The sequence below is a fragment of the Dromiciops gliroides genome, chromosome 4 (genome assembly GCF_019393635.1).
Source record: "Dromiciops gliroides isolate mDroGli1 chromosome 4, mDroGli1.pri, whole genome shotgun sequence".
NCBI classification, from domain to species: Eukaryota; Metazoa; Chordata; class Mammalia; order Microbiotheria; family Microbiotheriidae; genus Dromiciops; species Dromiciops gliroides.
In genome coordinates this window covers 369951716-369978415 of record NC_057864.1, presented here as the reverse complement: position 1 = coordinate 369978415, position 26700 = coordinate 369951716, and the positions used below count along the sequence as shown (strand labels likewise).

Below are 26700 nucleotides of genomic sequence, written 5' to 3'. Positions count from 1 at the left end.
ACCTGTTCAGTTTCAGTTCTACCTGAGTGACCATGGGCAAGTTATTTAACCTTTCTGGGCCTCAGTTTTCTCATGTGTAAAATGAGGGTATTAGTCTTTTACAAGATCTATCTAACAGGGTTATGTTGGAGGAAAATACTTTGAAAGCTATAAAGTGTTATATAAATGGATGCTATTACTCCATGTAATTATATTTTAAATTAAGCCTGCTAGAGTAATGATATTTTTAGTAAGTATCTTCCACAGTCAAAAATATTTAACTATCCTGGGCAAAGAGTCTAATAGACTATGGGGAGAGAGTGAAGAAAGGAAGTTTAAAAAGCCCTGAGGGTCTGCATAATCCATCCACAAATACCTTATGTCCTTATCCATACAAAGAAATGTGACTTCCTTTCTCACTTTCCACATAGACACTTTAGGCTTCTCCTGGTCTCTTTTTTTTTTTTTTTTTGGGGGGGGGGGTTGGCAGGGAGGACGTAGAGTAGAGATGGGGGTGGAGGGATAGGGGAAAAGAAAGACCGAAAAAAGATGAATGAGAGGACCAGTTTGAAGACTTCCTCAGGTTTAAACTCTTGCAATTAGAGTACACCTTTGTTTCATTAAGCAAACACATGAATGTTCAAATTTATTTTTCTGAGGCTACTTTTGCAATGATCCTAATTTTTGACTATAAAGCCAATGGAATGATTTTGGTTGTTTCTCAAATTGGAAAATATATCAATGGAATAAAAAGGTGTGGGGTGGGGTGATAACAAGCTTCTTTGGTAAGTTTCTCTTTTATTATAATTATTTGTTGATCATCATTTTACACTTGGATTTAAAGTTATATTTTGAATATATTATATTCCTCAGTATATATGGAAAACCTAATTAAATGTCACTCTATACATTTTAAATTATTCTAATTCTTTGTGTTTTCATTATTTAATTTTTACTCCTTTCATTTTATATCATCTCTTCCAAAGATATCATTCCATAGTTGCCAACTACATAGAATTTATCTTAGCTAGCCCCACTAAATTCCTAAATTTCTTAGAATTCTACTGGCTTAATCAACTAATTTCCATGTGCCTCTCCTTCCCCATTTTCACACCCCCACAAAAACAAAGCAATAGCAAGAACAACCACAATCACAAAACATAGGCTTCTCTTTTAATAAATAAGTACAGTTAAATAGAACAAGTCAATTCATTGACCATGTCCTAAATACTTGTGTTCCGTAATATTTTTCATATGCATAATTTCTGTTATTGTAATTATCTTTTCATTAATAAAAATAATTCCTTAAAAAGCAATAGATATAATTATGTTAGTAGGAAGGAGAAATACTTAAGAAGCATTTCAAATACATTAATATGGCATTAATGACACAAGAGTCAAGTGAAATCTCTAGTAAAGGCCTGCTCCAATCCTTCACTTTAACATGGAGGATACCCTGGGTTTTCTGGGTACATGCCAGCAAAGCACAAACTCTGGCAGTTTGTACCAAGATGGGAAACAAACAAACCAAAAATCTGAAAACGTGAGTGCTGGCTTGAGATATCTGTCATCTGAGTACTAGCCTAGATAATTTGGAGAGACTCATCATCAAGATGACCACAATGTGGTGAAATTTTAAGCTACAGTAACTCTTGAAAACCATTTACTGAGTATAGAATGAGATGTAATCTTAACTGGGATATAATTACTACCAATGCTAATGAAATGATATTTTTTTAATCATCCTGGTATATGGTAATTATTTGTTTTAAAATTCTGGTTTTTGACAGCTTCTATGTATTCCGAGAGTCAGGAATCAATCAAACAAACAAAATACCTTTACACAAACAAAATGGATATCAAAACTTCCCTATACTTACAAAGACTGTTCCTTAAGTCCTCACAAAGAGGGTTCTTTAGGCCTTCATTTTGGGTCTATCAACTCTAGATTTACCCCAATTCTAACAAAATTGAACATCTTTTTTCCTCCTAAGTTCATGGAAGACAAGTAGCAACAAATTAGAATGGGGAGGAATGCTAAAGTCACACACTCAAACTCCACTGAGGACAGAGAGTTAGTAGCCCACCAGCATAGGATGAGACAATGGAAGAGAGTGCTGGTTTTGGAAACAAAGGACCTTGGTCCACTTCTTCCTTGTATGGCCTTAATCACTTCAACTCTCAGGATTCAATGCACATATTTGTAAAATAAGGGTATTGGACTAGAAGGTACTTAAAGTTTCCTGTAGCACAAAAATTATGAATAAAGAACTAAAATAATATATTAAAAGAAGATAGAAGGATCCAAAAAGAAAAACAAAAGTCACAAAACTCTGGAGATCTTTGATGATGAGGTTATTATGGTGTTATGGTCTAGCACAAGAAATGATATTTAGAATGATCTTGAGATATCAAAAAAAGCCTAAATTATGGTCAGTATTCAGTACTTAAGATGTCAAGAAGCTATATAATGCATTTTGGGAAAATTTGTTTTTGTTTTTGTTTTTTTGCGGGGCAATGGGGGTTAAGTGACTTGCCCAGGGTCACACAGCTAGTAAGTGTCAAGTGTCTGAGGCTGGATTTGAACTCAGGTACTCCTGAATCCAGGGCTGGTGCTTAATCCACTGTGCCACCTAGCTGCCCCCGAAAATTTGAATTGAAATCAATAAAATAACAGAGTTTGGGATCTTAACAGTGGAAATTCTTGGATGAAAAGCTTTGTAACTGTGAAGAAAATCATTCCTTAGGATTTTGAATAACAGACATTTTATTGTGCTGAAAAGTCATTTGTAAGAAGGCAAATCAAACATCAATATGTAGCTTTGATATCCTGAAGAATTTTTATGAAACATGTAATATGTATTAAAAGGTTTTTAGAAAAATTCATACCTGCTGTGAGCTACTGAAATTCGTTGAATTGGAAACAGAATTATTTGCATAAATAGTAGATGATGGTGCAAAACTAGAACCTAGAAGTAAAGAATAGATTATGTTTTAAAATTATTTCTTATAACATACATGAAAATATTTCACTTAAAAACTACACAAACTAGTTAAAATATCAATGATTATTTGTAATCATTTATTATATAAGAAAAGGAAACACTTTGAACTTTGGTGTGTTATTCTCTACATTTAAACTTTTAAAAATATCTTAGAATATGCTTTATTATATCAATATATAGTGTCTATTTTGTAAAGAACTAGTATTCATAAGATGAGCATTTGGAAATTCTTCTGTGTTATCAGTCAAAAATCCCTCAAGGCTCTAAGGGTTCATAGTCCCTAAAATACGTAAATCCAAGCTACTGATTCAAGCTGAAATTGTTTATGACAAATCATAAAACTGTCTCTATATAAAAATATATTTGTATGTTATATTCATTTTGACTACAAACATGAAGTATGCATGCTTTATCCAATTAATCATTTTTGTGGCTCTTGTCTACTAAGAAGTGTGGAACCAAAAATAGTGACAAATTTAGAGGAGAGAGAGAGGGAGGGAGGTGGGGAGAGAAAGAGGAAGGGAGGGGGAGGCGGAGGACGAGAGCTGAGAGCGAGGAGCGAGAGTGGAAGGAAGGAGGGAAGGAGGGAAGGAGGGAAGGAGGCAGGGAGGGAGAAGAAATGGAGGAGAGAGGAAGGGAGAGAAAGAGCAGACTATTAAAATAATTAATTATGGTCAAATCGATCTGACTTTTTAAAGCCTAATTAACTAATTGTTGAATTGAGTATAGAATAGAGAAATCAGTAAAAAATTAGTAGCTCTTTTAACATGATTTTTAAAATACAAAACTAACATAAAAAAGTCTGTTGTAACAATATTTCTACTTTCCCACCAGTTTTTTTAAAAATTACCTTATAGTAATCAGAAATACCCTCTCTCAAAAAAATGGGTGGAAAAATCCTCAGAGATTTTAGACACCAAAATAAAAATTAAATGGTATTTATAAAACAAGACAGAGTTGTATATTTGTGAAAAGAAAAAAACAATTTTGGAAAATTATACTTATCAGATATTACACTTATGGATAAAATGATATATAAATTTTTAGCAAGGTAAAATAAGCCATATGCATCAATATTCACTGATTATTGTAAACATTTGCTCAAAGTTGCTATTTTGAAGCTAACAAAAAGCATTTGGGACTTAGTAAGCAGTAAAACAAATAATGATTTCTGCTATGAATATTTTAGAGGGCCATAATGGACACTGACAGTGTTGACTGAATGGATAATTTTGTCATCACTGGCTTGGAGAGTACTTTGTCTGGACTTGGGCTCAGGGTGATGTCATATACTTTGAATGAGTTTTTTTTTTTTAACTTTAGAATAGATCAGTTTTCATAAGGCATGTTTAAAGCTTTTCCTCATATTTCTATTATTTGCCTTATGTGATGAACTTTTGCAAATACCATTAGAACATTTCTCCTATTGTAGACTTTATTTCCAGTTGCAGCCTATGAAGTCATCTTCTACTGTGTTTAAGCACATAGCTACTCACCTGGCATTTGGTAAGAATAGGGTGTTTGGCCTGGCTGGGGGGTAGAAAACCCTGGACTGTAACTGAGGCACCCCGTCTGTAGTGGTGACTGTGTTTGTGAAAGTCCACTTTCCGTCTTGATGCCTGGCAACATCACACCTAAATCTGGGTGAGCAATTAACGTTCAAAGCAATTTAATAATAAACTTATTGAAATCCTCTGTTGCAGACGGCACAAGAAAATAAAATTACCAACTATCAGTCTCCCGCTTATAATGAAAGAACAGAAATAAGATATAAAATACCGTAAGTCGGTAAGCTGTAAGGTTGTCCTGTCTGTGAGTAGGCTGTGTACACTGCTGGCTGCTGCATTCCTGAATACTGAGTCTGTCCGGCATAGGCAGACATTGTTTGAGCTGCTGGTGTAGAAAGAATGTGTGGATAGGGCCTAAATATCAGAAAAATAGCATTACTGTGGCAACAAAGACTGTATGTTCATTAAGACAGACTATCAATTTTTAAATAATAAAAACTTTAAAATTCCAAATGGGAATCTGTCTCCCTATCCATAATGTGGGCAGCTAAGTGGTATAGTGGATAAAGCACTGGCCTAAAGTTGGAAAGAGCTGAGTTAAAATCTAGCCTCGGATATTTACTAGCTGTGTGACCCTGGGCAAGTCACTTAACCAGGTTTGCCTCAGATACCTCATCTATAAAATAAGCAGAAGGAAATGGCAAAGCACTAGAGTATCTCTGCCAGGAAAACCCTGAATGAGGTCATGAAGAGTTAGACACAACTGAAATGACTGAATAACAATAATCCATAATTTAATTGTATATTTTGTGGTCAGATGAACTGAATTCTGGTCCTGGCTCTACCCCAAATGAGCTGCATAATCTTTGTCAAGTCTCTGATCCTCTCTAGGTTTCAGTTTACTCTTTGAAAAATGGGGTGGGTGGACATGCTAATATCTAAACTTCCCTTTAGTTCTTAGATAATATTTTACAAATAGAATTCTTCTTTAAAATCTCAAAATACTTATTTCTGTCTGACTTAAGTATCGTAGTATACATTCAGAAAGCATTACCAGGATAGGCAATGACTTAATAATTCTTCATACTAAGTATGTGTGGTATATCATCTTCACAGAACAGGAAGCTGATGCACAGACTGAGGGATATGGTCATGATCATACATTGTAATTCCTTAAATGCTTCCCACTATTTTGGTCATAACTTTGATTATGTTAATACATCAAATGTTAGTCGAAAAGTTCAAAGCAACTACACTGTAAATTTTAATGAGAGTATTATTCACCTGCAATATTAAAACTCTTTACCTATGCTTTGGGTTAGAATTATTTTCTAAATTCTAAAAAAGTCACTAAAATGAAAATATTACAGTTTTTCAACTGTTTCAGTTTGCTTAAAACAAAAATTAAAGTTAATGATTTACATATAAAAACTTCCTATAGATGATATATGAATAGTATGGATATCTCTCTGTGTGGAGATATATCACAATGTCATATCCTTAAACTAAAAAAAGTAATATTAATCTTGCATTATGATAAATTGCCTCAAATGAAGGCATGTCAAAAAGCCTTGTGGAATGAAGTCACGTGGCTATGTCTCCAGCTATGTTTAACCCCAAAGTCTGTTTCTCCTAACTTTTCCATTCCCTAGGTACAAATGCAACTGAATACTTGAAGTGTAAGACAAAAGAAAAAGGAAAAGAACTGTATTTCACTTTATTCTGTTCCCCCTTAAGGTAATGACTCTATTTGATTGTGCAATCCTTCATACATAAGAAAATGACAACTTTCATTTAGCCATGTTATTACTTCCTTAGCAAATAGTCATAGTGAATTTATACTGATATGTTTGTGCATATATGTATAAAATCCCAAGCCTGGGAATGTCTTGTTTCCAGACAAATTGACTACCTCTTAAATATTGTTAGAGCTCACTATACATGGAAATACCCGAATATTTGGCAAACCAGTTGTAGACCAAACAAAAAAAATATGGACTCTCCCTAGAGAATGAAGCATAATTAAAAATCTGACATGTTTCAGTCCAATAATATTTTTTAAAAGTTAAGCTATTCACCAAAATGTTTGTAATTCATACACCTAAGTCTGAACTTGTCACTAAAGAGATGTTTATGCTTGCTTAAACATTGTGTCTTTTAATTCAACTGAATATAGTAGGCCAATGTTGAATCTGTTTTGGTAAGAAATGCATCATCTACCAGATTTTATTACTTTTCTTATGACAATATGGACAAATAACACTGCCCAGATAGCACTGGATGAGCTTCATCTTTAGTTAGCTTACCAAACAATCTGTCATTTGCTGCATATAAATTGAGATTTTGTAAAATCATAAAATAATTCTTGTTATTTGCCTTGATACACCAGAAAAAAAAAATGGTGATCACTTACTTGGAGGGATACAGCTGTGGGGAATACTGATGTGCTGATCTGGGACTGTAGCCACTACTTGTTATTACTGTAACACACACAAAAAAATAATATATGAAAAGTTGCAACATAAATATATCTCAGTAAGATACATGATAACAATTTAATGGAATAATAAGTATTACTATTTCAATTTACTTTAGTATATTTGCTCTTCAAATTTCTTTTGTCTTATTGGTTTTTAATAGCAACACTGAATACATGCATTCAAACTCCCCAGTAAGCTTCTCTCCTAGGGGAAAAGTGGTTTTGTTTTTTGCTTGTTTGTTTGTTTTGTTTTGTTTTGAGGGCAATGAGGGTTAAGTGATTTGCTCAGGGTCACACAGCTAGTGTGTCAAGTGTCTGAGGCCGGATTTGAACTCAGGTCCTCCTGAATCCAGGGTCGGTGCTTTATCCACTGAGCCACCTAGCTTCCCCCAAAAAGTGTTTTTTGAAAGCAACAACATGGACAAATAATTGAAGTCAATGTAGATTTCTATAGCAGCAATTTATTGAAGTTTCACAAATAGAAAATGCTATTATTTATCACAAATATTGATTTCAATATCAAATGAAAGAACAGTGAACAGCTTCATGTGTATACTGATTCCAACATTGAGTTCCCTCCCCCAAATAGAAGTTTACAAATGTTAAGCTGTTAATGTTCAAGTTTTGATTTGGTTATATTCAATTTTGCCTTTTCATTTGAAATCATTAGCTAGGGAATTAGTAGTTGAGGATAGTGAAGAGCATTTTTTAGCCATAAGCATACATTTAACATTTTAATGTAGTAGTAATGGTAACATTTTTTAAAAATAGAAGTACGAACTTTTAATAATATAGCAGTAGACATCTTTACCATGGTATCTCTAACCTATCAAAAGAAATATTCTTCCACAGAAGTGCTTAAAGTGTGATAGCCAGATCTTATTTATATTTCATGAACGAATACTGCCCCAATCTGGACTAATTCCAACAGTTTGGAAGTTTTTCTTTCCTTTAACCATCTGTCTTGACTAAGACAGATGTATTCCAAATATATGTACACTAAAGTGTTGAACCAATCCCTTCAGAGCAAATCCATACAGGGCAAACATACAGAGTGTCTTTATTAGGCCATCTGCTGTTCATTCACTTTTCAAAAAGATTAAAGTAGTACACAGTGTAGCACTGGAATTACTTTAGTCTAATCAATCATAGTTATACTTCAAAGTACTAAATCCTTCCTAAGTTGTTCATAATAATACCAGAACCAAACTTTCAGAATTGTTTCAGTGACAAATAGGTTTAGGTTCCAAACGATTTTATGGAACATGATATATTTCTCCATCCAAATATCATTAAGGGTCCTTATGATCTATTGATTTATAAGCATACAGAATTTAACAGATTTAAGGTACTTCTCCCCCTTTGTTTTCTAAAGCTTTAATGGAGATTTTAAATAGCTTTAAAGCAAGGATACAAAAATTACCCTTGAAAGAACTTTTTGAGTCAGATTTGAAAGATAAATAATTATCAGTCAATGATGTTTTGATTTAATGGTAACGGTTTCAGCAAAACAAGAATAATAATAAATGATTTTTTATAAAATTCAAAGTAAAAGAACCATTACATTATTCAGATTCCTCTTGATTATCAAGCACTTAAATATCTAAGGTTATCAACTAATCTCATTAAGAACAAAAAGCTATGTGTATGTGGGCACTTAGTAAATATCACATAACAGTATGCTGTGGAAAATTCAAGTTGAGCTTATTCGAGTCACATGAGAAAATTTTAACCCTCCCCTAATTTTGTCTCTGCCATTTTTAACCAAAAATATAAACAGATGAAACATCATTATACCCACTTGTCTCAATGGCTAAATTTTGGCAAACTTGAAATTTATGTGTCTTAAAATCAGATTTTCTCAGCTTTGGGAAATATGAAGTTTTAGCATGGATGGATAGAAATTTAACAACAGCTAAATGAACTACTCTTTTTTTAATGCAAGACATCAGTAACATAGTACACGTTTATATATGCAAACATCTACATATATCACAGCAATCCTCCCTATTGGAATTCTGCTTAGTTTGTGAATCTAAACACCATTATAAAAATGCTCCCATTGTAATATCATGACTCAGAAGAAACAATACCTTCTACAACAGTTCTTTCCTTCACCCCTACCTACTAATGCTTCCCTTCTAAGGCTATCTTCACCTACCCTGTAATTGTCTATATGTATCAACTTATATAGTAAATACTTAATAAATGCCTTTTGATTGATTCAAAGAAGACCTAATTATAAACAATCTAACTTAAAATATACAAAATATCACCAATTTCTTTGTGATCTGAATAGTTAACTTTTCTTTTGTCTCATTAAAAATAAGATGTTTGTATGTTAAGTGTCATTAGATGGATTAAAAACTATATATAATCGGGGCAGCTAGGTGGCACAGTGGATAGAGCACCAGCCCTGGAGTCAGGAGGACCTGAGTTCAGATCCGGCCTCAGACACTTGACACTTACTAGCTGTGTGACCCTGGGCAAGTCACTTGACCCCAATTGCCTCACTTAAAAAAAATTTAAAAAAAACTATATATAATCTTAAAAAAGCAAATATATTTTGTTCTATTGCATCCAGACATAAGGGTAACTAATAAAAAGTCTTAAGATTAATGTGATTGTAGGAGTATGACTTAATATATCAAGGAAAAATTTTACTTGGATAAGTTGTTTAAATTGAGAATGCACTCAGATAATTCTGACAATAGTGATTGTGACTTTAAGAAAATGTCTTTACTTCATATTTGCCAGTGATTGGCCCTGGAGCACTGACCATTGCCTTCACACTTCTTTTTTGATATAATGACATTCCTTACTCTCAAATAAAGTGATTAAACTTATCCCCTGACTAATATGTTCTGAAAATGAATCCAATAAATTCTCTACAATTTCTCCAACTTTGGAGGCAAATGTCTTGCAAATTCACTGTTATATAAATCCTAACTCCATCACTTAAAAGGAGTTATGACCATTGAAAATTCACTGAATCTTTCTGTAATTCAGTTTCCTCATAAGTAAAATGGGGGTAATACCTATCATACTTCAAGGAACTGTTAGGAGAAAAATGCTACACAAATCCCAAAGTACTATGAAAATGAGTCATCATCCTCAGAATAAATAGCTAAATATCTTGGTGTTGTGATACCAAATTATAATGGGGAAATATACTGAAAAGAAATGGTCAAATATGCTGAACATTAGATTTGAATGCATCATCAGGTCATATACATTTATCTGTCAATTGTAATATGATCTTATATAGAATGATATAACAATGAAAGGACCTGATTAAGGGATCAGGATACCTGGTTCTGCCACTGAACTATTCATAAGCTGATAATTAACACTTATTGAGCTATTAATAAGTTATTCATAGCTACTGCCTTTAACCTTCTGAGCCCCTTTTTCACCATTTGCAAAATGAGTATTTTGGATTATTTAATTTCCATAGAAAACATTCTGATAAATAATGTTATTATAGGATTGTATTGAGATATGTATAGGTATAGATATATATATATATATATATAGAGAGAGAGAGAGAGAGATGTATACAATATACACACATACACACATATATGTTATAACAACCTTCATTGCCTCATATGTGTGTGTGTGTGTGTGTTTAAGTGACTTGCCCAGGGTCACACAGCTAGTAAGTGTCTAGTGTCTGAGTTCAAATTTGAATTCAGATCCTCCTGAATCCAAGGCCAGTACTTCATCCACTGTGCCACCAAGCTGCTCCCTGCTTTATATCATTTTGACTTAAGATGCTATTTAATTACATCATCAATTCTATAATTCTATCCTTCCTTTCCTTCAGATTATTTGCATACATATTTGTAAGGCCTTGGGTTTAATATTCATTAATGTTGTTGAGTAGTAGAAAATGCCCAGTTAATTGCTTATTGGGCTAGTAAGAAACATAATGGATTAATACATACATGATTTATACTATTTGAATGTATGTATTCTTGATCTTTGTGTTTATATAAAATTTTAATTGATTTTCTGGCATCTACTTTTAATGCATTTTGGTATCATAGAATTTTCTTCTGCAATTTTAACAATAACTAATATCTATATGTTGCTTCAAGGTTTACAAAGTACTTTATAAACATTAGCTCATTTTGTCTTCAAAACAACCCTGGGAGGTAGGTACTATTATTATTCCCATTTTACATATGAGGAAACTGAAGCAAGTAGTGATTAAATGACTTGCCACAGTTTGCAGTTAGTAAATGATGGAGAAAGGACTGATCTCAAATTTCCAGAGTTCTGGGCAAGTTAACATTATCTATGTGGAGCAATCTATGGATGAGAACATTACATTTAGAGTAGGGAGGACTGGTTCTCATAGTGCTTCTGCCACTAATTAATATATGTATGAATGTGTATAGTGAGTCTCCACTTATTTTGATGCTGTAATTTGATGAATATCATTTTTATTAGCTATAAAATGTTTGTCTTTTATTTAAAAATGCATCTAAATTTTCACAACAAACTGTAACCAGATTAAAAAAAACACACACATATTACTCTATAAAGATACAAGCACCCACATATGCAGCACCCAGCCAAATCCTATTACCTTAAATGCATTATGTGTTAAATATTCACTTTCTTAGGCAATGTAAAAGCCATTCCTCCCAGAAGCAACTAAATTAGCAAAGTATTTTAACTTTCCTTTGTAAAACTTTTGACTAATTTAACTTATTTACCAACCTGCTGGGAGTTACATAGGAATTTACATTTAAAATGGGAAAACAATTACAGTTATACCATTATTCTCCTTGATGTGTTAATATTGAAGGTAGCACTATCCAATTTAATGTTCTAATGCGAACAACATGTGCTTCCCTGCAGTCCATTAACCTTTAATACTTTTCACTCAGCTGCTTACAAAGAGGAATTAAAAAAAAAACCTAGAGAGGAAACAAGGTTACTTAGAAAGAATCAAATGGATAATTTTACATTCTGAGTCATGGGTAGAAGGTAATTTTTAATATTATTTTAACTATCAATGGTGGAGGGATAATGTTTATGGCTAGCACAACCCATTTATTAAATTAATTAAATTTTATGTACAATAATTACCGCCAAAGCCACCTATAATTATTTCATTGTCATGAGTTTCAATGTTAATTTTTAAAAGGTATCCAAAATAAACAGAATTGTATTTTAATTAAAAACTTTTTGGTAGAACCAGGTATAATTCTTAAAAACATGGATTTATGACTACTAGGTTTTTCTTTAAAAGGGAAGTACTTTTTCCCCCCTTTTACTTTGTAAAAGTAACATTTATGATTTTAAGTATTTTAACAGCTGCAGCCACTGTTGTGTTTATGAGGCTTATTCATAAGGAAGGATGATGAATATGCCAATGTGTACATAATAACACATGAGCTTAAGGCTTTACCTGACCCAGTAAAAGTGTCAAGCGCTCCATCTCCAGTTGTTGTGGTTGTTTCACTGTTGTTCATGGGCTCTGTTTTGACTGCAAGAAGAGACACTATGTAGAAGAATAAGCAGATATGAGTTTTATTTCTAAATTTTTATGCAAGATCTCATCCCAACTTGACAATGAGATTTTCTAGCTAGCATGTGCATGCAAAAGGGAAAAATAAGAATTTAATAAGATCTTGTTAATTCATCTTCTAAATCATGCATTTATATGTAGAATTTAATTAAAAACACTTTAAACTGATACCCTCAAGAATCTGGCTTTAAAAGGCAGCTAATTTTAAGTAAAACAAAATTACACATGGTCTAATTTTTAGCACAACCATTGACACACTGATTTTATAGTTAAGAGATTGGGGGGCAGCTAGATGGCGCAGTGGTAAAGCACCGGCCCTGGATTCAGGAGTACCTGAGTTCAAATCCGGCCTCAGACACTTGACACTTACTAGCTGTGTGACCCTGGGCAAGTCACTTAACCCCAATTGCCTCACCAAAAAAAAAAAAGAGAGAGATTGAAGAAATATTTGATCACTCTTCTCTCTATTATATCTTATTCGTCATCAAAAGATTAACAGCTTAATCTCATCCCTTTAAAAAGCATAAGAATAAAGCAAGACTGTATAAAATATTTAACTGAAGACTAATGTATTAAGTAAGAAATGATATTCTATTCTGTACTAATATCTTTCCTGCTTTTAGCAGAGACTAAGTAATCACATAATTTAGTAACAAATTCAAAATAGTGATGTTTAGACATAATATACAATTGTGTATATCATGGTATACTATTTCTCTTTGGATATATGATTTGGAAACTTCTTTTTATGGGTGTTAAGGCCTATCACAAATTATCATCACTGTTAACTGTATTTATTGGAGAGAAGTATTAAAGCCAATGTATACATTGTGTGGAAGTATACAAGTTCTGCCATATTCTTCCTAGTGTAGAGAAGATCTTGAAAAATGTCAGGGCAGAAAGGATAGAAACTTAATTGTTTGTAAATAGTTTCCTATTTAGCATCCCTTGAGATTGTTTTGTCAAAAAGTGAATAATATGGTCTAGCTGTAGCAATAAACTATGGAAAAATTCTAGGTGAGAAATAGCTGAATATGACCAATTATGCAGAAAAAAAACCCATGCAAGGTGCCATTGTTGACCACAGACTGAACATATGTGCACAGTGCTATTCTGTTAAAAAATTAATCATAATGGGATGTACACAGCTGTGATTAGGTGATCCTTCCAAAGAATTAGAACTCATCAGATCAATACTTGGGTAAGGAGATAAAAAATGTTTTTGTTTTTGTTTTCTGTAATTTAAGTGGCACAAAGAACTTGCAGAAGATTCTGCCTATGTGGTTTCTTCCTCTAATTGACCAATGTCTCCCAGAATCTCCATTTGGAAACAACCTAATTTAATCATGTCTTCATTCCTCCCTGGGCCCCACTCTTAATTCTCCAGAGTTTCTCCAACATGCCAGTGAAGATGCCTTCTTCCCTTCCTCCAATTTTTCAGTTTCTTTTATATTTTGTCTTCCCTACTAGAATATAAGATCCTTGAAGGCAAGGACTTCCTTTCTTTCTTTTACTTTTGAGATCAGGGATACAATTTTTAGGAACAAAGGAGACTGATATTTTGGAAAATAATTACTCTTTTCGATCTTCATTAAAGATCCAACAATGATAAAAGCACAGAATGCATGATGAGAAAAACTTTCCTGACTACAAAAATTGTTTACATATTAGAAAATATGGATGCATTGGTTTTTGATAACTTGATATTGAGATTTTGAGAGGAAGTCATATTGATCAAGTAACAGGTTTAAGTCTGATCATATCTCAGTGCTGGGATCTCTAACTAGCATTTCTAATCCTGTGGATGTGCATAGTTGGACACACACAGAAGGAATGGCTATTTTCTTTGATGCAACAACACACTCTTCAGCTTTGGATATTTGTGACAAAAAAAGCACAATATGTGATCAGCAAAACCTGGTCAAGAAATGTTGCCCAGGAATTTTTAATTTTCACCCTCTTTGGATTTAGGCAAAGTTTCGTGGCATATCTGTACACGAGGGATAGCAATACTCGCCTTTTTTCAAATGGATTTCAATGAGAACTAATGTTTCTCACTTTCTGAAGAAATAAAAAGCATCAGAATTGAGCTACTGGTAATGTATGTTCCACTTATGGAATGTATACTCAGCTCAAGGCATGAGGAACAAAAACCACTTATGGCAATCAGCCTCATTCCTATATAGAAACATCTTATCCTTTTACAGAGCTTAAAAATACCAAGATTAGATATTTGATTATGCTTCCTTTATTAACTGTACCTTACTTGTCTACTCATAATGGTTACAAGGCATCTCCTCCAAATAATAAAGATTATATATGGCAAATTCCTTTAGGTCAAAGAAAATTCCCTATTACGGGGGAAGAGTGGTTCCTGTGGACATAATATTAAGCAGCAAAACACCAAGATATATTCACTACACTGAAATGTCTTTCAAAAGTATCAAAACATTTTAAGTTGCAGCTATTACTTTGTCCTTTGAAACTCAACAGAATTATAGGACTAGACAGATCACCTAATTAAACCCCTTTCTTTAATACATGGAAACTTGAAATCTAGTTCAAAGCTGTCACAAATCTGTAGGGTCTATAATGACTTTTGGCATATCAGGAGTTAGTGTGTGTGTGTGTGTGTGTGTAAATTATATTGTCAAAGAAGAACTATTTTCAAAACAGTGGCATAACTCTATCCCAAAGAGAAGATTAATTTAATGGTAAGGGTGAGAAACTCTTGTTCTATATGTGTGTGTATGCTTTTTGTACATGTATATATATATACACATATGCATTTATGGAAATGTGTACAGATATATGTGCATATATATAGGTATGTATCTTTGTGTATATGTGTATAGATCAATCACATAGATGTAGATATCAGGGTGGGGGTGTACATGTATTGTGTATAAGCATGCTCAGCTTATAGATATTTCCCATGTGGGAGAGGCAAGAGATCCTGATTCTGGAAAAGTTGAGATCATATAGAATAAAAATGCCTCTGAGAGACTGTGGAACATGTTTAGATATTCTATAACTGATTAGGTCCTGCTAATTACATAGTTAGCAGAAGATTTCTCTTCAACTGGCTGTATAGCCATAATTGTTGGTGGATTCTAAAAGGGTTGGGTCAGCCTCTGCCTGGTCTCTTTGTCTCACTCTCTTGGCTACTGTGTTGTTAGTGGTTGAACACTTTCACTAGTGGCAGCTGGTAAGAGAGAATGTTTTCAATGGAGAAGATTTGGACCCTTTATATGAAGGCTGAAATTTAGCCCTCTTAAATGGGATTTGGTCCTTGGCCTCTGGGTTTCTTCTTTCAGATCTAGGAGAAGGGATTGGAGCTTCCAGTCTTGTGAGTTTTTAGTGATCAGGAGAACAAATGTTTGTATGTCCCAGCATGCTAGCATTCTCATTTCTCATCTAGATCAATAGCAATCTTCAGATGAGCATGACTGACTTTCAAGAGTGACCTTTGGGGCCTAACACAGCAGTAGCTGAGATGAAGACATCTACCAGCAATTGGTGGACCAATTTTATGTAGAAACTGAGTTAAGTTTGAGCTCACTCTTCCCAGAGACTAAGATGGTGTAGGTGAAAATATGTCCCTGAGTTGTTGGCGGGAAACATTTATACCTGAGCTTTGAAGTAAATATCCCTTTCTAAAAGCTAACATTAAGCCATTAAATGGAAGTAGGATGCTATTCCCTGGCAACTAGAAGTGAGAGAAACACAGATGTTGGGGACTCCAGTCAATAATATTAGAGAAGAGACACTCCTACCCACAATCTCTCAAGGTACACTTGAACACTAAGAGGAAGATGGCCCTGGGATGCTGAGGTGCTAGGCTAGAGACACTTACTACACATATACATACATAAATAAATACATATATACATACATATGTGCACATATGTATATATAGTTGAATAATCAGTTCTTCAGTCAGTCAACAAGCATTTATTAAGCACCAAGTACATGTTAGGTCCTAAACGAAATACTTGGGATACAAAGAAAGACAACAATGTGATCACTCTTTTCAAGAAGCTTGTATTCTAACAGGGAGAGAATATACAAAAAAACCCTATCTATCTACAAGATCATTACTATGTAAATATAAATTAATCTCAAAAGAAATTCACCTGGGGGGGTGGAAGGGGGGGGGAGGGAAGGGATTTCTATGTCTTGAAGGAAGCTAAGAAGCTAGGAGTTGGAGATGAGGGGGGGGAAACACTCCAGACATAAAGTCCAGAAAGGGAAAAGGTGGAGTGTTATGTGTGAGGAACACCAAGCATTCCAATGTATCTCGATAATAGAGTACATGGTGGGGAGGAGAGTATTTTAATAGTCCAGGCATGAAGTGATGAGGGACCATACAATGGGAGCAGCTGTGTGAATGGAGAGAAAGGGATTTGTAAGAGGAATCTTGTGAAGGTAGAAACAACAAGATTTGACAAAAAAAATTGAACATACTGGGGGAGGGCCAGTGAGTAATTAAGGATGATACCATGATTTTAGTTACCCAGTGACTAGAAGGATGATGGTGGCCTTAAAGATGGGGAAAGAGGAGGATTTATAGGGAAGGATAAGGAGTTCTCTTTTGAACATATTAAGTTTGAAATGCCATAATAGCATCCAATTTGAAATATCCAAAAGGCAGTTGGTGATGTGGGACTGAAGATCAACAGTGAGATTAGGGCTGGAAATATAGATCTGGGTATTATCTGCAAAAGGACAATGGAAAATAATTTGTGTGGCAGAGAGAATCGGAGAAGACAATGATTAAATTGAACTTTTCCTTCATTAACTGGAATATTTGTTAACCAGTAGAATACAAATTAGTTTTGTTTATAGCATTAATAGCTGATACAAAGTAATTGTAATCCTTTTTCAGTAACTGTAAACATACAGGACAGCAAAATAAATTAGGGGAAACAGAAATTTTCTTCCAAACAATTAATTTTTATGAAAGATATCTCAAAATTATATTTATGGCTTTTTTCATCCTTTTCTGAAAGTTTATGAATATGTATACTTCCCTGATTTTCCTCCCAAGTCTTGATAAGTAGTTCAATTCTTTATCAAATCAGCTCTGCCAACATTCCTGAAAAGGGTACATGAGTCTACTGAACTTCATTCACCTTCTCTCTAACCTTGAGACCAAAATATTGCTCCAGGTCACCACTCTTTTATATGCATTTTTCTCCTCCATCAGAATGTGAGCTTCTTCAATTCAGGGATTAAAAATTTTTGAATTTGTATCCCCAGCACTTAATTTAGTGTTTAGCATATAGGGATTATTTTTGTTTTGTTTTGTTTTGCTTTGTTTTGTTTTTGTGGGGCAATGACATGCCCAGGCTCACAGGGCTAGTAAATGTCAAGTGTCTGAGGCTGTATTTGAACTCAGGTCCTCCTGAATCCAAGGCCAGTGTTTTATCCACTGTGCTACCTAGCTGCCCCAATATAGGGATTATTTTTAAAATACTTTTTCACAAATTCCTTTAGTAAATGTACATTGTCTGGGACATTTCAGCTGTGGAAAAATAATCTATTCTTTAACTCATCCAAAACTTGAAATACTTTCAAATTCCAATGTTTAGGATTACAATTTTTTTAAAACATTGAAATATTTACTATGTTCATGTTGCAAGAAGAATACTTGTATCTATAATAGGTACAGTACACATTAATTCTATAATAAAAATTCTACACCTCAAATAGTTGGTCCATTTAAATAAATCAATCAATTTATTGGGGAAATTTTTTTTCATGACCACAGGAGTACTAATGACCTTTAGAGACAATTTTGTGGGTATAATTTTCTACATCATAAAAATGACTGATTCAAAGGTAATCCACACCATGATTTCTAATCAAGTCATGAGATGGGGAGAAGCAGTTGTAAATACCAATGCAGTATGCGAAATACAACGTAAGAAGCTTCTATGGACTTAGCCATCAATTTGCAGCACATTTTCACTGCCAACCAGTTCCAATTAATAGCAAATTAGTTTATGTGAAAAAGAGTCTAGGCCAGACAAGAATGAATTGATCAAACCAATTTAATATATCCAAATACTTGTTTGTTTTATTTTGGGGGGGGGAGGGTGTGAAGAATTATTACATATGCAGATGTTAATGTTGTACCTGCATATTTTGCTATCTCTTAGCAACTACTGAATTGATCATTTTGAATTTTCTTCCTGCTCCTTGAAAACTATTTTAGACCTGTCATTTTGACTTGGCTACAGTCTGTTTAGGTTGTCTTTTGAGATGAATGGGCTGCAAAGACAACTTTCCTTATCTTTGAAAAAATGCCTGTCCTGAGTACTGTAATCCCACATTTGGATTCATTTTATTTACATTTTACTTTTTTCATCTCAGGAGACCAAGGATTAAATTGGTCAGAGATTTCAAAATGATTGGATTAGTCTATATATAAATTTCCCACTGGACATCTCTCCATACCACAAAATCACAATGTATAATATCTAGCAGTCTTTGTTCTGAAGAAGATTCTAAATGCAGTCAGGTCAAAATGGCTACACTATGAAACACTAAATCAAGGTCATAAACAACATTTTTCTATACTATAAATGGTTGTAATAAATGAAATAGCCTACAGTTTTATTTTTTCTAAGTTAACATGTTTTCTTGAAAGTTACTTTTCTCATAGATATCTATGAGTACCTAGTTAATTTCTTTACTTCAAAAAATAACCATAAAGTTTTATATTTGGTACCACACTCTAAATGATAAGAGAAATTATGACATTCATAAATTACATTTTTATGAAGAGCATTATTAAGGTTTTCTTGAATTTTAATGCCATTGGCCTTACTGTTCTTAGATTTATGATTCAATTCAGTAGCATTTATGGGCCTAATATGTACAAGGTACTGTAATTTTTGCCAGAAAAATAATTGCATTCATGAGATCTTGAATACTTAAGTTCTAAAACACTCTGCTTTCTCTTGGATCACGTATAACCAAATCAGAAAAATGTGCATGAAACCAATCCAAATTTGTCCTTTTTGAGATGCCTCTTCCCCAAATAAATTTCAAAGTAAAACAAAACAAAACAAAACAAAACACTATCTCTTTTGTGGTCACTATCCTGAATACTTTTACTGATATATTTGATTAATTAAAGTGGTCAGTAATTCATCATAAAACCTCCCAGGAAAAGAAAAATTTGTCCCATGAAAGTAATCATTACTATATATTTCACTTCTTGAGAAAAACTCATCAATGGAAAAGTCCTGAGAAGAGAGTAACTTTGTAAAAAGTAATTCAATTATCTGCTATACCTTTGTTAACTATGATTGAGGAAATCATATTCTTATTATACACATAATAAACTAAAATCAGTCTTTAGATATTTCTCCTACAGGAAGAAGTTAAAGAATTAATTTATTTAAAGAGTTAATTTAATTTAGTTATTGATCCAACATGTGACTAAGGTGCTAGCAAGAAGTGGTTACAAGATATGTCTTTTTAGTTACATGGATTTTTTTCCAGTTATAATTAATGCAAGTTACTAATAGTATAACTAGTCACTTTTATACCTTTACAACTCAAATGACAATGGAAGAAAATTGCTTAAAACCTTTTAAATTAAAGATTCTAAAATTTTTACTGATAGAAATTTATCTTAATCTTTCTAACAATAAGAAGAATAACAATAGCTAGTATCTAGAAGTCATCTACCATGTGCCAGGTTCTGCTAAGTACTTTAAATTCTGGCTCCAGGCCCAGAGTTTAACCACTGTTAAGCACTATCTGCTGTTTCCATTGCTTTCCACATTCAGATATGATATTAACATGAGAACTACAAATTTAAAATATTTGAAATATTTTACTCTTAAGTGGAAAAGTAATGTCCCAAACACTTATGGAGACATTATTTATACAAGGCATTAAGAACTCATAAAGCAGGGGCAGCTAGGTGGCACAGTGGATAGAGCACCGGCCCTGGAGTCAGGAGGACCTGAGTTCAAATCTGGCCTCAGATACTTGACACTTACTAGCTGTGTGACCCTGGGCAAGTCACTTAACCCCAATTGCCTCACTTAAAAAAAAAAAGAATTCATAAAGCCACTATTACATTCTGGTTTTCAGATAGTAACTTTGGTGCATAATACACCCTTGGTATTTTTATTGATAAATAAATTAGAATGTTACGTAGTTATTTACAGTGAAGAATATATTTTTATAACACCTAAAAACTCAAGTTTTTGTTGACCATCTCTAATAGCTATGAGCTGATGACTATATTTTAACATTGAGAAATAGGAAACTGTATTCCTTACAAGAATTTTAAGAAAATGAAGTATAGTGATTGTTGGAATAGTAATTATATTTCAATTGCTCACTTCAAAAATAGTATATAGTTATATAAATTAGCAAAATATCCATGTTCCATTATTATTGTTCTTTAGCCAGATCCACTGTGATTTCCTTGTTACTGGACACTTCATTGAGGAAACTCCCTGTGCCAATTTAGATCAGCACAGGGGGTTTCCTCTAGGACTATTGTTATTTTGCTCAGTAAAGGGTCACAACTGTGATTTTAGCAAAAGAAAAAAAATGAGAATAGAATAAATTAAAAAAACTAAAAAAAACAGATATAAGGAGATGATTATATTTACAATATTATTATGAAATCTGGTCAAGAAATAATTGACATTATCCCGAGGCATATAGAAAACTAAGCCCATTCTCACTGCAAAATATTGAGTCGAATTTAAACAAATACCAGTTTAATTTGTTTATATATATATATATATATATACATATATACAACTCCTTTTTTTCAGTGCCCAAAATAGTTCTCAAAGATGGCATCATGATGAATGATAAAGAAAAGAAAAGAAAAAAACCTCCTTAACTTTTAGAGACCATATTAACTTTCTTGTGGGGCAACTAGGTGATGCAGTGAGCTGAGCCTGGAGTTAGGAAGACTCATCTTCCTTAGTTCAAATCTAGCCTCAGTCACTTACTGGTTGTATGACCTTGGGCAAAACACTTAACCCTGTTTGCTTCTGTTTCCCCATCTGTCAAATGAGCTGGAGCAGGAAATGGCAAATTACTTTAGTATCTTTGCCAAGAAAAACCCTTCGTGGGGCCACGAAGAGTCAGACATGACTGAAGAACAACTAACTTTCACGGCATACAGTCGTTTAATGAATTTTGTTTGGAACTGAAAGATTTCATAATTTAAAATAAAAATGTTATTTGATTTCAGGAGCTCTTTGGCATTCTGAATTGACTTGGGTGTTTCGTTAGGGATATTTGTAGTTTAAAATCACTCTCTGCCCATACTCCCAACCTTAACAAAAACAAACCTCACCTATATTAACTGATTAGGAACTGGTCAGTTTATTCAAGTTAGCTGCATGTGAACACATATTTCCACAAGCTGCCCTTTCTGGCATATTTTGAAAAATCTTTGTATAAAAAAAACATTAATTTTATGGTAGAAAAATAGCCTACCATTTGGGAACTGTTAAGCAAAAAGTATATATATTTATGTTTCCTATTTCTCTCAGAAGTAATGAAACACACAGCAGTGGCACAAACCATAGAACAGGAACGAGGAGACAAACCATAAGGGCAAACCCACACAGCCACACACATGCAGTGTACCATGGTCTCTCATACTTGTTGCAGAAGAGGGAGTGTTGCAACTCAGCAACCAGTCTGCAGTATTTAAAACAGTCATGGTGTCTCCTGAGAACAGGAACAGTATAATGGTTCATTGTTGGAAGGCCTGCTCAGTGTCTATGAATAATCTTCCATGCTTATAAGTGTTTTTGGACTTGGAGCCAAGTCTTTTAACTGTGCTGTACTGCTTTTATGAGCATTATTTTATATGGGTTATTTTATTCAAGTAAAATATATGCACGTGATTATTAGTGTCCTTGAAAGCATGTTTCCAGAGTTTTGAGAGTCTTTTAATCCTAATATTTGTACTTGATTTGAGTTTTAAATGCAAAGGTACTTAATCTAAAAGTCATCACTAAATGGCCTAGTCTTTCCTCAGTATGTGCATATAAAAGCCCGTTGATATTAACTGGAATTATATGAACATATGGAGAGATGAATGGTCATCTATAAACAAGAAAAAAAGTTAAGCTACAAAGAGTTTGGTGGAAAAGTTTTTTAATGCAGGCAACTTAAAATGTGCACAACTTCACACAGAAAATAAGCTCAAAATGGAATCTATGTAGGCATTGGACTTTGTTTTACCACACCCCAAAAGTTGGAAGAAATGAATTATATTGGCAAATAAGCATTAAATATTTTTAGAGTATTTTGTGGAAACTGCCTATATTTGATCACTTCCAATAATCTCATGATCAGAGCAATTTGAATTTCGAATTTCTAATTTATTGTAACAACTATGGATATGTTGCTTATAACACATTTTAACTGATTATATCTAAAGAAAAAATAATATAATGTTACCCCCATTCTGAACAATAACAAATACCTTTCTCCTTTGAAAAGCAGATTTTGAATATTTAATTTTTCCCACTTCAGCAATTATTCTGAAGATTAGTTAAGTCATTTTCTCATTAGCTTTTATTATTAAATTCAGGCCCAGAGCTCAAAGCCACACTCTGATGCTTCAGCTCCATTACAAGTCCTGGTTTTTCCTCCTGAAGACTCCTTTCCTCTTACTCAAGAGAACTCTTTGGGGACACATAAAGGCCAATGAAGCATGAACCCCCAGATTCTGTGTTCAGAAGCAGAGGCAGTCTTTTATTCTCCTTAAATGTTTCCAGTTTTAGAAAATGACAAAGAATAGAAATATAGTTGACCTGATAATAAATCATACATTCACTAAATATATATTTAGACATAATGAAGAGACATGGTGTTAAGGAAAGGGGATCTTTATTCATTTATTAGCACATGCCTAACACTAAGCATTGCAATGTATATGCTGTCCAACCTCTGGGTAGTAGACTTACCTCCTGTCCCATTTGTTGTAACTGATGTGCTGCTGAGATTAGATTTATCCAGTTTGGAGCTACCGGGAGTATCACTACTTCCAACAAGAGTATGAGGACTTGCTAGGTCCTGCATTTCCATAGACCTGTTAGAGCAGGAAGTAGCACAGTAAAAAGTTGAAATCCCAATAATCATTTTTAATAATCTATACATGTTATTCTACTGAGATGTGTGGCCAGTTAAGTTATAGTTGTAAAACCTGTTACTAGGAATAGCAATAATAAGCCATTTGAAAGTTGAAGTTTGATTAAAATTGATTTTTTTTAAAAATCAGTGTATTTAAAAAAAATGTTCTGATGTGGCTCAAACTAGAATTTGTTCTACCATCACTGCTCCTATCTGCTAGAACTATTTCATATAAGAAATGACCTTCTATTTTTAAAGAATTAAATAGAAATTCATTTTTTGTTCAGACCTGTGAGAGGCAGTATGGTACAGTAGATAGTGGGTTGGCCTCTGTTATGGATCCATGAAGACCTGGATTTAGTTTCTGCCAGTGACAAATACTGGCTGTCTAAGCCTGGACAGTCTTTAACCTCTTAGTGCCCGAGAAAACTCACTAAAATTTTGAATTGAAGCATAGTTGCTGATCTGTACTGGTAGGGGGAATTTCTTCACCTAAAATTCTCTGCATCAATGAAATTACAACACCAAACGCAATAATTAAATTTTATCATTTTTTTAAAAATTGCCTCCAAATTGGAAAGAACAATGTTTATTTGTTCAACATTGCAATTTCATTTTTACACAAATAAAATATCCTTTTCCTCTCTAAAAGATACAGTGCCATTTAGCCTTTATAATACAGATATATTAATCATTCACACACTAATACTGCAAGTAAACCTCCCTAGGGGTGAGGGGAGGATTATGAAGAGAAGCAAGCATGTGTGTGTGCTCGCATGTATGTATGTGGGCATGTATATATGTGGTATATCTATGTGTCTATCATCTATATGGACAGAGATGTGTATTGGCAAGGGCAATCATTTCATAAAGGCAAGATATGTATCCCAGGATTTATAAAATGTATTACCTCTGTCAATGTTTTATCATGAGAAGAAGCAATTTCCCCTGTAAATGGGTCACTGGTGATTAATAATTATAATCACAATAGTCTGTTCAGTTTTCATTCCCATATTTGTATAACTTTGTGCTTCTTGAATGCTGATGGTAAAATGTTCTTGGTAATTATCTTCTACCACTGATGGGTAAAGACTAGTCAGTTGTCATCAAATCAGGGATAAAGGCCAAAATCATAACCTACAAATTATTCAGGGGCATGGATTGGTGTACATGAAGGATATTAAACTGAAACTAACCAAAACAGCCTATATAGGATATTGATTATAGTCCTCTTCTGATTAGACAAAGAACATTAGCTTTCTTGGTGTCTTTGCTTATACACTGAGAGGAAGCCCTAGACTAGGTTTAGATTGGAGTTTGAACCTTGGATCCACCATTTATTATTTGACTTGGTCAAGATAAGAGACAGTTCTGGTCAAACTGGATTACTCAATGTTTTACTAACATGTTCTGTATTTTCCTGCCTCTATGGCACATAATGTTTCATATATTTAAGATGCCTTTCTGGTCTTATCCAACCTTCAAGCTCTAGCTCCAATGCCACTTAATTCATAGAGCTTTCTATGATCCACTCAATTGGAAATGAACTCTCTCCTCATGTATAGCTGATTTTGTTTATATCTCTTTATGAATTTATGTTCTATTTTATATTCTAATATTTGTGCAAATCATCTCTCCCCCTGAAGGCAAGGACTACATCTTACTCATCTCTGTAGGTTGCAGAACCTACCATAATGTTTTTCAAATGTGCCAACTTACATTTCATTATACACCACCAGTATAAAGTACAAAGTAATTGAGGACTATACTTACAGATAACATATATGGCAATTTTATTCTTATGATCAAAGAAACCACCACTGAGGTCCTATTCTGATGCCTCATTGTGGTGAAGATGTGTCCCTAGTTTATGGGGGAGGATTTTAGGAGAAAACAAACAATGCAAAGGTTCCACCCATTTGGAAAGGTTCTGGTTACAGGAAGGATGACGGATTGAATATCTATTTTCGGTTAGTCACAGAAGCATAGATTTTGAGCTCAAACATATCTTACAGGTTACCAAGTCCAGATCCCTAATTTTGCTCATTTGAAGTAGGCACAGTGAGGATAAGTGGCTCACCATCCCAGAGCCAGTAAGAGCCTGATGCTGAATTTGAAGCAATGTCTTGCTGATACTAAGTTCAGTGCTCTACTCACTACTTTACAATGAAGTCTAGCTAAGGTTAGGGAGCCTTATCACATGTAGGGAAAGAACTTTTATAACTGCAACAACTCTCAGAGGTCATCTATTAAACCAGGGAGGGATCATAATCTCTTTTGAGGCAGAGACCTTCCTGACTCGAGGTATTCCAAAAAACTCTGAAGTTGCAACTGTGATTCTCTAATTTCAGATCCCCTTGTTGAATCTGGTCTCTGTTAAACTTCCTGTCAATTTTCTGTGGTAATAAAAGTGAAGATGCTAAGGATTTATCTAGTAATAAATGGTGTTAAAGTTAGATAAATGGGTTGCCTACAGTTATTCTGCCATTCTCCTTAAATAATTAGCTCTTTATGAATGTTTTCTTTCCCTCACAAAAACCTCACGAAGTACGATTATTATCGCCATCTTATAGAAGAAGAAGCTGACTTGCCAGGGTCACAGAGTTAATGTCTGAGATTAGATTTGAATACAGGTCTTCCGGACTTCAAGCCCAGTGTACATGTACTTGTCTGATTTGATGAACAACTATTTGACTTCTTTGTTGTTGGGATAAAGTCAAAGGTACATTATTCCTCTAAATTACCTTGATGTCTACCCATTCTTAGTTTACTGCTACCATGAAAATATCCATTGCATTTGTTTACTATATTTATTTATTTATTTATTTTAGTGAGGCAATTGGGGTTAAGTGATTTGCCCAGGGTCACACAGTTAGTAAGTGTTAAGTGTCTGAGTCCAGATTTGAACTCAGGTACTCCTGACTCCAGGGCCGGTGCTCTATCCACTGCGCCACCTAGCTACCCCATTTGTTTCCTATAAAAAAAAAATGTTTAATACAGTTCTATAAGTTGGAGGCAGGAAGATAGTCCTAAGCTAGGGGAATA

The 26700-nt window shown here is 33.8% G+C and overlaps 1 protein-coding gene across 1 annotated transcript in view; it reads right to left on the bottom strand.

The window, feature by feature from the left end:
- The window catches only part of EYA4 (EYA transcriptional coactivator and phosphatase 4), a 316619-nt gene that overhangs the window by 68203 nt on the left and 221716 nt on the right, over positions 1–26700 (bottom strand). The window contains 7 exon segments of the mRNA XM_044003487.1: positions 2869–2948; positions 4481–4624; positions 4764–4906; positions 6906–6972; positions 12397–12489; positions 22174–22242; positions 23490–23614. Coding sequence (XP_043859422.1) covers positions 2869–2948; positions 4481–4624; positions 4764–4906; positions 6906–6972; positions 12397–12489; positions 22174–22242; positions 23490–23614 — 721 coding nt within the window.